Genomic DNA, 13850 nt, shown 5'->3' on the forward strand with positions numbered 1-13850 from the left:
AACTATGAGGCATTGCTCCGCACTGCACCTCCACTACATCGGAACCTTGCGAAAAGCTCGCTGTGCGATCATCTCGTTCCTATCTACCACAGTCTCCTTACCGCAGACAAATAGCAGTGGTAGCGCACCCGTCCAGTCCGCCGCGACTGTATGGCTCCAAAAAAAAAGGAGAGAAAAGAATAAAAGGGGCCACAGGCTGAACAAATCACAGAAAAGGGTCACCCCGAGGCAGATCCGTAGGCTCAGCCGCACAAGTGGGAAGCCGGGCTGCACAGAACCATTCCAATGCCTAGCAGGGAATTTTTCGGCTGTCGGCCGAGCTCCAAGAGAATCCGAAGAAGAGAAACACAGACGTTGACGCCCGCGCCAACGCCGACGAATATGATGAAAAACTGGCGAACGCGAGTGTCAAACGCTCCGGCCAGAAGGACCATGTAGACGACTCGAAGATCGAGCAGAGCGCCCGGGAACGGAATTTAGGGTGGCGAGCTGAGCCAGCATGTCGGCGGCAGGTGGTGGTGAAACGGTTGGACTGTCGCGGCTGCAGATAGCGGGTTGATCGGGCAGTGTTTCTGGCAATGTGGGTGGATCCCTAGACAAGACGAGCAATACCGACATGAAAGCTCCTCGCGTACTCTACGTATAGCAATGCCACCTCGCTGGAAGTATCCTTCTTCATCAGACACCCATATCTCTTCACCTCCGAAACGCTAACGCTCACTGACTCCAGCGCTTGGCGAATGTCCTACCCACTCTACCCTTACCGCGACTACATCCACAGGATCAAGCGCTTCGTGCCCTTCTCCCCAAGCCGTGATGAGTCTGAAGAGACTTCGGTGAATATCTAGTCTCTCCGGCATGTGCAGCTCGGCACTGACCACCCAGGATAGTTCCACCAGCATGGATTCATCCTACGTCGCTCGCTGCTGCGTCGAAAGGGTAGCAGCCACCATTGAGTCGGCGGCGGAGAGTCGCGACCATCTTCCATACTTTGGCCGCTTTCCTCTAAGCTCAATGCAAGATTTTATGTCGAGTGTGACTGGCATCGGTAGCGAACACGAACGGATTCTCGGCGACCGTGCATGTAGGGTCAGACATGGATGTACGGTATTACCGCTTCTGAATAACTTCTCTATACAGGACAGATGCAGAGCTGTGGCATTGATTGGCAAGCACACACACACTCAGAGTGAACCATTCGCAAGTTCCAGTACACAACCTGCATCAATCATGCGTGGAACAACCTCGCTTTTCCCGAAGCAGTCTCCAGGAACGACACGAGACATTGACTACTGGAGCTTGAAGATTGGGCGGATACGGGATTCGCCTCGATAACGGTAGAGATATCGACCGAACGGGCGGAAGAAGTGTTCAGGCGACACCCTTTTTACTCCACAGCCCATGCCGCAAAGACACAATTATTGCAGATGAAAGACACGCCGTATCGACATGAATCGGACAGCTCCGGCAATTTCCCACATTCGCTGCTACCCGGACCCCCCTTTCTCGGTCTTTCTCGAGAATTACCAGGCACGTCCGAAATAATGACCACAACGAGCGCGGCAGTACGCGAGCTCGCCGGCTTCGATCTCAGCAGTGTTTTTTTTTTCTCACCGCAGCTTGCCATTGCCGCTCGTCAGTGTGCTGTTAGAGGAGCGTTCGGATCCATCCGATGCTGTGGGCAGTATAAATTCCCTTGGCATTGATGCAATGACTTATGGGATAGGTACGCGCCGTGTAGGGCTAGCCACCACTACTACATACGTAGTAGGCTCCACAGCCGTTCTACTTCATAGGAACAGAAGCACTTGCGGCCTCCTGTTACACCAAAGAATGTTGACGCAGCCCGTATGGGCTTCCCGTGATAATATGAGGTTGGGTTTTTTACTGATGTAGTAATGGGTAGCCCTACAACAAGGCTGGGGACATATTTCCACACTTTCCGGAAGATTTCAGGCGTGATAATGACCGGTTGCCAGGTATAGCGACGGAATTCCAGGCATTGGCCGCTGCTAAATGATTCCCAATGCAAGGCCACAATATTGTGCATTGGCAAAACCTTCTGTGAGATGATCTTAGACCATGAAATTTACTCTTGATCCTGGTTGTTTCCACAATGGACCACTTCAAGAAAATTTTCGCTTCTTACACCGCCCGCTATGCGCGGGCACACACGTCCCATCGCTTGGCGAGTCTCATATCTTCGAAGCTGAGAGTGTCGCCGTGTCGTCGAGATGGCGCAAGAGTGCCGGATTCTCGTCGCGAGCTATCATGTCACATCGTGACAACTTGGGTATTTGCTTCTGTCAGTACGTCTCGGATCTTGGACCCAAACCGTGAGGGGTAGGAAGGATAGTCATAGAAGAGGGCATTCCGCATCGGGGATGTAATGAGTGTCCTTGTCGCACCAGAGCGCAGCCAACACGCCGAAGATCTAACCTTGTTTCTTCCTCAACGCTTCAACTTGCTACAACAAAGGCCTCATTAGCCAGGAAATCATTCTGACCACAGACTTTCTTCGACGAACGGGGGTGGTAACAACCAACGAGACGCGTGCGACCCAAATACGCACATTCGGGCGCTAGTTCTTCTTATTTGGCAATGAAATTGAGTCGCAAGACATGTTTCGGGAGCAAAAATACCCTTCTATTCCCCAGACCTGGATTTCCTACCTCGAAACAGCAATTCTGACTCCGAAGTCTGCGTGGGTATCTTTCATCGGCAACAGAGACAACGACATTGCAGTAGTGACGGGCACAGCCTGATGTGTCCGCACTTCGCCGCCATGTTCAACGTTCCTTCTCATCTTATCATCCATGTAGCTGGAACATGTCTGTCTTCCTACCATAGTGCGCATGTCTACCAGCCTCACCTCTAAAACCAAGTGCTCCAGCAGGATAGGGAAAACAGGAGCTCCCGCCGTCGTCAGTAGCACCGCCTGTCCGATGAATAGGGCCCAGTATACACATTCTCGTTAGGACTCTATCCAGGCTCACTGCCGGTCTGATGACCAGGTTGGATTCTATCGGCACTAGACACCTTTGGGTGCAACCAATAGGTGCCCTCTTGATCGGCAAGATTTGGGTGCAATTCTGGACATGCGAGATGTAACGCCAAATTTTCCGAAAGAAGACTCGCAGATTGGATTTGCACAGCGGTGCGCGAGTTTTAAGAACTAATCGTATGGGAACACGCTACACTTAAAGCGTGTTCCCATACGACTAAAGTCTCCATGAAGTATGGGCAGGACTCGCAGCTCGCTCAGCCGCGTTGAATTTCACATAGGTAACAACATCTGCGAATATTAGTGCGACCATTACACTGCCCAGCGCAATTTATTATTCAGAGAGGAAGGCATCCATGATCATAAATAAGCAGATGACGAAGCACCAACAATTTAACAAACAACAAGTACATGCCGCCGGTCTCTTTAATTAATATGAATTGTTTTAGTCGTGAACTCAGTATACGCAAAGGACTAGTACCCATACAGCCACAATCGCGAGCAAAGAACTTTACCATTTAGGAAAATCCTCTTCCTCGGCTCCTCTTGTTCTTGTTCCATCGCCCCCAATTCCAAAACGACCTCTTCTCCTCTTCAGACTTGGCCCCCACAGCTAGAGGATCTTATTATCACCCTAGGCATGACTATACTATGGTGATCATTGGGGGCGAAATTGGCAAATGAAATGAAACAATCTCCTCTTCCATTTCATCGGATCTCGTCAATAAAAGATCAAGTACGGTACCTATCCGTCTCCAACCTCCTTCACCATGCCCGACAATCTCTCATCAGCGACAGGAAGAGGAAGATATAAAGTGCGCAGGACCACATTCACCTGTCCACATCGAGGTACCCTCCCCCCTTCTCCCAATAGGTCGCTCCGTCCCCCCCCCGTGATACATCTCTGCGTCCCTTGGACGCCGAACATTCCATCCATCCCACAACAGCCTCTTCCCAAACTGGATAGAATAAAGGTCAAGCCTCCCGAACAACACCCTCTCAATCCAGAGCTCGCCGCAAGCACCCATGAAACCCTGCCCTTCCAATCCCAAACCGCAACGCATCGCACAAGGCATTTCGATTCCGCAAACGCTGCGTAGTTATCCGTCTCCTTTTCAATCGACGTAAAGCAGATGGCTCAATCCTACGGATCTCACCTCTCCAGCGAAGCTCGTAGGCGGAAAGGTCGACAGACACGGTGGATGCATTCTGCAGGGCATCGCGGCGCAGCGATGGCATGCACAGATGCTGTGGACGGATAGATAGATTAGATCTCATACACACACACATACACACACACGGATATGCAAGCAACAGCTAGACATCGTCGTCATTATCGCAATGCGTACCTATAGATATACAAACACATACACATAGGTACAAAACTACGTGCACAATCTCCGAAATACGTCCGAATGTCCGCACGCACGCACCCACACACCCATCCCTCACACTCCCGACCGCATCCGCATGCGAAAAGCGCAGCTTGAGACCTCAGAAAACGGACGGCCAAAAACGTACCTCCACACGCGCACCATCTCCCATCCCTCGCGTAGAAACTTTCCCCCCGATTCCGAGAGCCCATCCCTTAAATCAAATCAAATCAAATCAAATCAAATCAAATCAAATCAAATCAAATCCAGAAAGGAAAAGGAAAAGAAGAAAAGGAAAACAAAAAAAAAAATCAAATCAAATCAAATCAAAACTGCAGCGCGGCCCCTGAAGCAATATCACCCCCCCCCATCTCCCCCCCTCGTCTGAAACACCAACGCCCCCTCAGCAGGAGAAGGGGATGTCGGGGGGAAGACCGGCGTTTGGGACTTTCGAAGAACTACCTCACAAACATACCTACGCTACGGGGACGAGGACGAGCACGACTACAAAAAGGGGGTCTCGAGCCGCGTATCCACCCGGCCTAATCTTACGTTCTGCTCTCCTTTGTCTCCGTCGCGGATGAAAATGTGGATGGTGGTCGGTTGGCGGGATTGGGATGGATGATTCAGGGTCGCGACGGGGTTGGCGTCGCTATTTCATTGAGCCTTGGGAGTGAGTGGGTGAGTGAGTGAGTGAGTGAGTGAGTGAGTGAGTGAGTGAGTGAGTGAGTGAGTGAGTGAGTGAGTGAGTGAGTGAGTGAGTTAATAGATAGGAGGAAGGAGAGGAGAGGAGAGAGGAGGGAGGAGGGAGGAGAGGAGAGGAGAGAGACAGAAGCGCGTTCGACGATGATGTTAGAATGGGTACGTCCGGAATCTGAAGGTATGTGAGTTGCGTCTAGTTACAAGATATGTATCTGCGTGAGCTCTGCTTTCCTTCCTTCCTTTCTTCCTTCCTTCCTTCCTTCCTTCCTCCAAAGCGAGCGGTATAGTCTCACGACTCTATGTACTCCTTGTCTCCGTACGCCGTATCGATTCCGGGTATCGAAGAGGATAAAACGAGTGTGAGGTGCGGCTTCCCCGACTCCGATGGCCATCTCGGCCGTGCGGTCAAGGCTGGCAGAGCACACCCATGCTTTTTCGCATCCCAGATCCTTTGCGCGGAATCCTTCCGGCTACCTCCATCATGGTGCCCCGGCACATGCGCAACCTCGATGTTAGCTCCTCGCGAGCATTCGCCGTAGCGATGAACATCTTCGCATGCCCTCCCATATGTGTATCTACCTTCTGCCATTCCTCCTTCATCAAGCGCAGTCTATTGTTTTCCCATTGTAAATATCCCAAAGTCATATCATTCGTCAAGGTCCATCACCCTCGTCATACCCCGGGTCATCGCCTGCCCTCCAGCTCCATCTTATCCACGAGGATGTCCGGGATATCCGGCTCCGAAAGCTTCTCCTGTCCGAACTCCCGGGCGATCTGTCGACGCTGGGCCCGCGAGAGTACATTCGGGAATTGGTTTTGCTGGACCTGGCAGTATTGGATTTGGGAGGAGTGGAAATCGGAGTGGTGGATTTGGGAGGAGTGGAAGTCGGCGTGGTTGATTCCGGGGAATTGCTTTTGGGGAAGGGCGATTTAGGAGGAGTTTCCTTCGAGGTGGTCGAGTGTTGTTTCTTGGGGTTCGGACTGCTCGATCGGCTACCCCACCGAGAGGTAGGTCTGCTGCCCCAACGAGAGCGAGTCTTGCTAGATTGTCGCGAGCTCCGCTTGCTTGGACAATACGCTTTCTGCGGTCGAGCGCACGCATCGAAGCTCAACCCTCCCATCTGTGAGTCCACGGCGTGCCAGAAGTTGGCATCCTCACTTGCCGCGTCACATTCAGGGTCAAATTGCCCGTCTGGGAAGCTGGGAACATTTTGCAGGTGAATGTCATCGCTTTGCGAATCCCCCCAGCAGGAGGGAAGCGGTGGGTTCGGCCAGAGATACCTGCCCAGGAAAGAAGTGCGGGTGTGATCTAGAAAGATGAGAAACGGATCGCCCAAGGTCGGTATTGAGGTAATGACGGTGCCGATGTTCTGTTCGACGCTCAAGCAAATCTCAACGCAAGCCAAACCCCCTAGGATTTTTAGATTAGCTTGATTATGTCACGAGACCCTAGCAAGATGACCTACAGCTTGGATCGTTACCGCCTGTCTCACAATACACTCTGCAAATAGAAGCGCCGGCAGTGCTACAAATTTGTCAGCGGCAAATTCAGATTTCTGGTCATTCAACCCCCCCCCCAGTGAATGGTTCCGCTTACCCATAGGCTAAAAAGGCGATCGTCAGGACTCCCCACTTCTCCCTCAAACGAGTTTGGAGGTTGAGTAAGAAGATCAAGGGGAGACTGGCAGTCAGGAAATTGATGACGATATCGAAGACTGTGTTTGGTGAGCAAAAACCCCGTAAAAGTATTTTCGACTCCCCATGACTTACTACCGAAGACTTTTTGAATCATGCCCCGTGTTTCCTTCGGGATGCAGCGAGCATGAAGAGATTCATCCCACAGACCCTGAATTGGCATGCACTGGAAGCACAAGACGAAAAATGAAGCGGTCGAGATGATAAGGAAGAAGGCCATGAGCATATAGATTGCTCGAGCGTGCGGCTGTTTCGTGTGTCCAACCGGTGGCATTCGGAGAACCAGGAGACACGAAGAAAGTCGAACAAGCAGTGTCCCGAGAATCTGAAGCATTCCGTTGATCGTCGTCCACATGATGGTTGCTGAGATTTGATGAGGAGTCAGAGTCGCTGCATGATGCCCAAACCGATTGTCAACTTGGATGACGCTGATGATGGCCTGTGCAACTCCAAAGACCTGGAATCGACATCAGTAAACACCTTTCCTTTACCCCATTTCTTGATGGGACCTACCGTGGCCGCCAGTATCGTATGGTCGTCCCACCCCGGAATATTCAGCGAGATACATCGGCCATGAAGTCTCAAGCCGACGGCAATAAGCGCCAAAGCCAGGGTAAGCCATTCAGCAATGAGTAAGCTGGGCCCACGGTTCTCATCTGTTGGCGATCCGGGAAACATTGCTTACTTCTTCGTATCCTCGGGGGAGGAGGGAATTGATATACGAAGAGAATTTATTAGATGGTGGACTGCGGTCGAATACGTAGATTGAATTGTATAGATTGTGGGGGCCGCTTGGGCAAATTTCTCAAGTGAGGCGAAGTCCCCGGTCCATGGCTTGCGCGGGTAACCTACGTATCTCCAGACGTTGGTTGATGGATGATTGGTGATTGATAGCTAGCCACTTCCGTCCTTGCACTCACAGTCACATATAAAGTCTTATGAAGCGGAGTCGGAGAGGAGAGAAGCAGGTGACGTTGAAGATTTAGACGCCTGGATGTGCTGTCAGGGATACTTTGCACGGAGTAGGAGCTGCCCACATGCTCAATGGGTCACTAACCACAATCGGACCAGGCTGTGTCCCTTTGGCCACTAGTCATACTTTTGGAAAGCAAGTGAGCCGCCCGTGTTGCCGCTAAATTCTGCGTTTGATTTGGGATGGACGGTAATAATGTTATAGGTTGTGTTTGTGCCACATTCGTGGACACTGCTGCGGTATTTGGGAGCTGACGATCGAGGTTAAAAGAAGCAAGTGAAGCGAGAAGTGTACATTTGAGTCATTGTTTGGGGCGGGGGGGGGGAAGAGAAATGAGAGTGCGAGGATGGCACAGTTGGCAAAAAACAAAGATGGGCAAAATAATAATCATGATGGGTGGGAGGTTTAGTGCGCGTTGAACCTTAAGGCCAACCCTTAAATTGAGAGGCGGCAGGCCTAGCTTCAGTCATTACAGGGGTTGCACAGACCACTCCCGGGCACGATGGTTGAAGAGGCCACGAGGTTCCTAGGGATCATGAGCCAAACAAATATGAGCCATGAGCCTTAAAAATGAGGGTGCATTAGCCGCAGCCCCCGGGTCTCCGGGGCTGCGAAACGTCCGTTTCGCCGATCGCCAGTGGGGTTGATCAATGTGCTTTTGGCTGTCCCCGGGGTGTCCTTCAAAAGGTTTAGGGGTTCACCGGACCCCCCGGCCTGGTCGCAATGCCCGAACGGACTTGACTCCCACATAGAATCATGACATACCGAACGCAAGTCCAGGATTTTCCCTCCTCCAAAGAAAGGAGAAGGATGGAATTCCTACCTATCGAATTGTGGCAAATTGGAAAAGAGCAAGTAAAGGCGACACAATGTAGCAACGGTGATGAAATAACAGAAGTAACGAACCTTAAAGATTGACATTGGTACTGTTGTATGGAGATCTACAGTCCAGTCGCAACTCAGAGACTCAGTCACAAACTTTAGCAAGTATCACGCAAACCCCTAATAACTATGGACTAAGTAGGTTAATATGGACCCCACTACTCCAACGCCTCTATCGATGACTGCATATATGTTTCGATTAACGATGATAGGGACCGTCCATTGTTGAACCTCGGCAGTACTCGGTGAGCCTCGTGAGGCTGAAACAGGCACCGTGAAACAAAACCTTTGAACCCAGAACATGATTTCTCGCTTAGTCTGACACGCTAGCATCGACCAGCTACGGCACAGCCAGAGGGGCATTCCTCTAGCCACCCGATTCCTCTCATCTGCGGCCTGAACACGAGATTGTGCGAACCTTCCGTCCCACTCCCAAGGGACAAGATTGCATTGGCCGCGTGTGCGGGTCTGTTGCAACGTTGATGAGTAGTGCGAACCAATCGATCTGGAGATACCGTCACATTCGCAAACACATCCATGCCACATCGCTGGCTTTCAGCCTATGATTGACGCTGGAGCAACCGTGAGACTTGAACCGCCGATCCCTCCGTGGGTAGACGCCTTCACATGACTCTGATTGAGTCTAGGAAATTTATGAAAATACTCGTGGATTCCAGAAGTGAGTCCTTTGATAGAGCGAGGACACCAATAGATCAAGCGACATGCCGCTAAGTGGAAATATCTATTGGTGTCCTCGCTCTATCAAATAACTCACTTCTGGATCCACGAGTACATGCTTTGGAATCATGAATCTTTCTCTCTCGTTCAATTCGCCACACTTTTGCACGGTATTGCGCGAGTTGACGTGCCCTGTATATTTTCGCTACAGTCGCTACAGCGATACGGAACAGCTGGCGTTGCCTGTCCCCGGGCACGGATTCCGCCCCCAAGATCACGGTAATGGTAGGAGGCTGTGGCCTCTATTCGCGAAGTAAAATACTCACTACACCTCTCCCTCAGCTCCGAAAGCCCGTGTGCTTTGGTGTAATAACATAGAAGTAATTTGCCTATTCCGTAAGGTGGTGGTGGCTTGTGCTGTGGAATCTTCGTGTTGCTTCTGTTTTGCCATTCCTTATTTTCTATTTTCTGCTTTATACTCAGGAAACTTGTGCCGATTTCCAAGCATCGCGTCGACCGAGTATGGAGTCGGGCGGACTTTCGCGGATTCGACACACCTCCACTGGTAGCGAAAGTGCCGTGCTAGACTTCAGCTTAACATGCAGGGCACGGTTAAGGTGCACGGCTACCGAGGGGAAATCCCTCAAGGCATCGTCATTTTCGCTTCTTTGCCACATGGTTGACCCCCCATCACGAGTATCTTATGGTCAAGGCCGCATGGAGGTCCTATCAGGGCTCTTTGTACAGTTGCCTGGGCCCGGAGGGTGCACGCCTTTTGCCAACTGGTAACGTTATTAGGCGGGCTCAAGTCTGCTGCTGCCTAAATGCCAGTCATTCCAACCAATGTGAGCAGCTTCTGCTGCCATTCACGAATGTGGCGATGCAATGCTATTCTGTCCTAGCCGAATGCTGAACAAATTGAAGGCCAATCTTCGGCCACTGCGACCTTCATCCAAGACATGGGTCGCCCTCTGTTTTACGTGACGGCCGAAAGTTTTGGCAATTGTGTGTCGTTGATAACGGAGGATCCGTAGAATGTCTTCCTTCTACTCGCTTCTTGCTCATCAGCTACGGACGGAAATTGCCGATGTTTCCCACCAATGTTGTAATCTAAAGATACAGCAAGAAACGGTCTCTCCGCTGCCCAGAACCATCTTAATGCTCGTCGAAAGTGACTCACCCTACTTCGGAATGAAGTCCACTTCCTCCGGGAACGTCTCTGCCTATTTCCAAACCCGTGTGAGCTGGTAAAATCCCAGAAAATCCAACAGGCACCGGGGTCAGACTCTACTTGTTTCCGAGAAGGAACCACCTGTCGATGACGGGTTCAAGCCCACCTTGACCGCAGCCTCTGTACGAAGAATTGCAAGGGATCCTGCCTCCATCTAACAATCGCATAGAATCGACCAAAGCATCACCCTCTTCGCCGAAGTTCTGGCTAGATTGCATTGGTTTATGCATCAACTATTCTTTATTGTAGCTGTAACACTAATACGCATACTCTTCCCTCCTCAATGTGTAGTTTAGCGAAATTGAGGACCATGAACGCCTTCAGATGTGCACAGCTGTCAAGACCACTTCTTGATCGACGAAGAAGCCCACCCTGAGGCAACGCACGATGCAGAATTTGGCGTCATGAAACCGCCACAGGCTGTCGTTGACTATTCACATCAATTATCTCTGATCCAGGGAAGTGACCTCTCAAGGCATGCAGCCGAACCTACCACGGCGTGTCCTTGACCTTCACGTCAAATGTCTCTCATCCAGAGAAGCAATGTCGCACGGCGTACCGCCGAATCAAGTTCGAGAAAGTGCATCTGTATCTCAGATAACCTGAAATCTGCTGCCATCTTGCAGAGTCGGACGGGACTTGGTGCATGTCCTGTATTGTATGTCATGCCTGTTAAAGCTGTCGTGCCAGTCACTGACCCGGTGCTTATCAACAGGGCAAGACTCCTCATCACCCACGTCGAGCACGACGGACGGATGACTTCGGCCTGCTGCCCTTCCACCCGTGGCAATTCGGCCACCACCAGAGACATCTATCTTCAAATACTTTGCCCTGTTGAGCGGCAATTGGACTGTCGGGCACTGAGGTAGCACAATATGTTGTACCCTGCATATTACACGGTCCTGTTGACACGCAATCCCTTGCCCCGCGATCTGAATTGAACCATGAGCATTCCGTGAGACTGTGGGTAAGATGAATACATCCTTGCCGGCAAGGTAGAGACACGCTTAGACTGCAAGTCAGAGCTGGGATAGCTTCTACTACAACTGAAGACGATCAAGGGGAACTCAATGGTGTGTTGATTGGATGACAGCCAGTGGTGCATCAGATACCAATCGACTCATCAGCTCCTTTATCTATATCTACAAGAAACAATGCTGGCCTGGCCGAACAGACCTCCCAGATTTTGGACATACATATTCATACGATTCCAATACATCCCTTTCCCCAAATTGCTCTCCACATCACAACTCTCTTCCGGATGCTCTATATCACTCCAAAGATTTAGCTTCCAGTAAAGCATTCACGTTGAAATAAATGCTTGCATCAGATCTCCTCTTTCGAATCCCTACCACAGTCAGACAGACCCTCCCGTACGTATTTATCCGCTACCTGGTATATAGAGACCCGCAACGCCAGCAACAGCGATAGACATGATTCGGAGCAGCCTCCCCGCGATGGCGCTTCGATGAGGCCTGCGACTGGTGGGTGTCAGATGGGGAGACGGACCGAGAGTGCCCTCATACTCTTTGGTAGCAGCTCCTCGACTGCGGATATCCCCGCCTGTCCCGCGCATTTCAGACACGCAAACATCCCCAGCCCCCTCCGTTCGCGTTGAAATATCAGCGAGTATCATCTCCGATGCAGTCTCTGCTGTGATGCTACAAGATGTTCTCCTTCGCAGGCAGCCATCCATCGCGGACTCGACGAGTGCAACAGCCAGCAAGGGTCGTTGCGCAAGCCGAGTACTAGCACAAAGCCAGTAATCCCCCCAGCCTGGTCGGGACTCCAGAACGCACTTCGAGTCGCCCGCAACCATCCAAGAAGACACATGCGGCAGACCAACCCCAGCGGCGCCTTCGCTCTCTCGCCGTACGTTGAGAACCCTCCAATCCGCTCCCGTGCGCCGTTGCCTGTGGATGAAACTGCCTCGAGAACCCGTACCACCGCGCTGAAGCTCAGACTTCAGTCCGCTGGACGGGTGCGATTTGCTTCGCTTGTTTCTCGTCGGTGCTAATTCCCAATCAACAACAATCCTGAAAGAAATACAGGTACAATACGATGCATTGCTAACCCCATTGTTGATAACACATATCTATCGAATCAATAAAGACGAGTCTTTCAAGATCAACACGAGTCTCATGCCAGCCTGAGGTCTCAGTAGTCGCCACGACTCTAAAAAAGCCAACCATCAGTACTCGATCTCGCAGGCCGGATCTCCACTATGTGTGAAAACGTCGACGTCAAAGTCGCAAGCGATTCCCGCCAGAGAAACTGGGCGCGATGAAAAGCGCATCGGAGCGACGATAGGAACAACCATGCTAGAGCAAACAACAGCAAACAGACGGCTTTAGAGCCATCGCATCAACCCACTCGTTCTGTACATGCAGTCTCCATTACCGACAGCGGGCCAGTGAAACTTCGTAGGCGCGGATAGGTCCACGGGTATCGCGAATAAATCTATTCGTCTTTATTGGGCCTACCCACTTCAAATACCTTATTTGTTTATCTGTGCCTGTTGGCATTTGCTCACGTGCCAACTCTCCTCCATGCTGAGACGTTGATTTTGCTTCTCAAACACTCGGATCGCTCAATCTGAACGAGACCCAAGGCACATCCAGCCGTAGTCCCATCCATGCCAGCGACATCTATAGGCTGATACGTGCCGCCGATGAAAGCGCACGGGCGAGATAGGAAACTGTACAGCAGTGCAGCAAACAGATTCTGAGTATCAGACTCGGAATCAAGGCATTCTTACAGGTCCCGGGAGTAGGCGAAAACGACGCGAATCGGAGTGCTCAATGACTGCTCATCACAGTGGGAACTGTGGGTCTGACGGTGATGCCGAATGGTCATGCCGTACGTGTCTTCAGCACGAGACACGTGTCTACTATCGCGAGCTATACAGCCTCTGCACCGTCTTCCGATCTCATCTCTTCCAGCGCCACAGCACTCTTTCGTCCCACCCTCCTCCCAATCACACCCGTACGCAGCCATCGTTCTCACTCGGTCCACGTCTAGAATACGCCGCGGAGGCATGGGAAAGTTTCTCAGCGCTGGGGTACGAGGATACGCCTGTTCAGGCCTCCGTGTGGCTGCTATCCGCGGCGTTAAGACGGGCCAATCGTTGTCTACATCCTCTATACGCACTACATGTGCGTTGATATACAATGTGCGTTTCTCGGATGGGAATGAGACAACTGACAGGTAAATTTTTCCGACACTTCGTTCACTGTTTTCCAACGCTAGACGCCAGACACGCGAAATAGCTGTAGGGGGGTTGCGATTGAGATCCCCACACGAGTTGGATTG

General features: G+C 51.4%; 1 protein-coding gene across 1 annotated transcript; it reads right to left on the reverse strand.

The window, feature by feature from the left end:
- Positions 1 to 5732: 5732 nt before the first annotated feature.
- On the reverse strand, positions 5733 to 7452 carry HO173_009085 (uncharacterized protein; the record flags this gene model as incomplete). Its single annotated transcript, XM_037310978.1, has 5 exons — positions 5733 to 6490; positions 6546 to 6604; positions 6677 to 6794; positions 6850 to 7231; positions 7288 to 7452. The coding sequence occupies 5 exons, from the start codon at positions 7450 to 7452 to the stop codon at positions 5733 to 5735; spliced, it is 1482 nt and encodes a 493-aa protein (XP_037162072.1).
- Between the last annotated feature and the right edge of the window lie 6398 nt (positions 7453 to 13850).

The sequence above is a fragment of the Letharia columbiana genome, assembly GCF_014066305.1.
Source record: "Letharia columbiana isolate WasteWater2 chromosome Unknown Sc0000037_s0, whole genome shotgun sequence".
In the NCBI taxonomy this organism is placed as follows: domain Eukaryota; kingdom Fungi; phylum Ascomycota; class Lecanoromycetes; order Lecanorales; family Parmeliaceae; genus Letharia; species Letharia columbiana.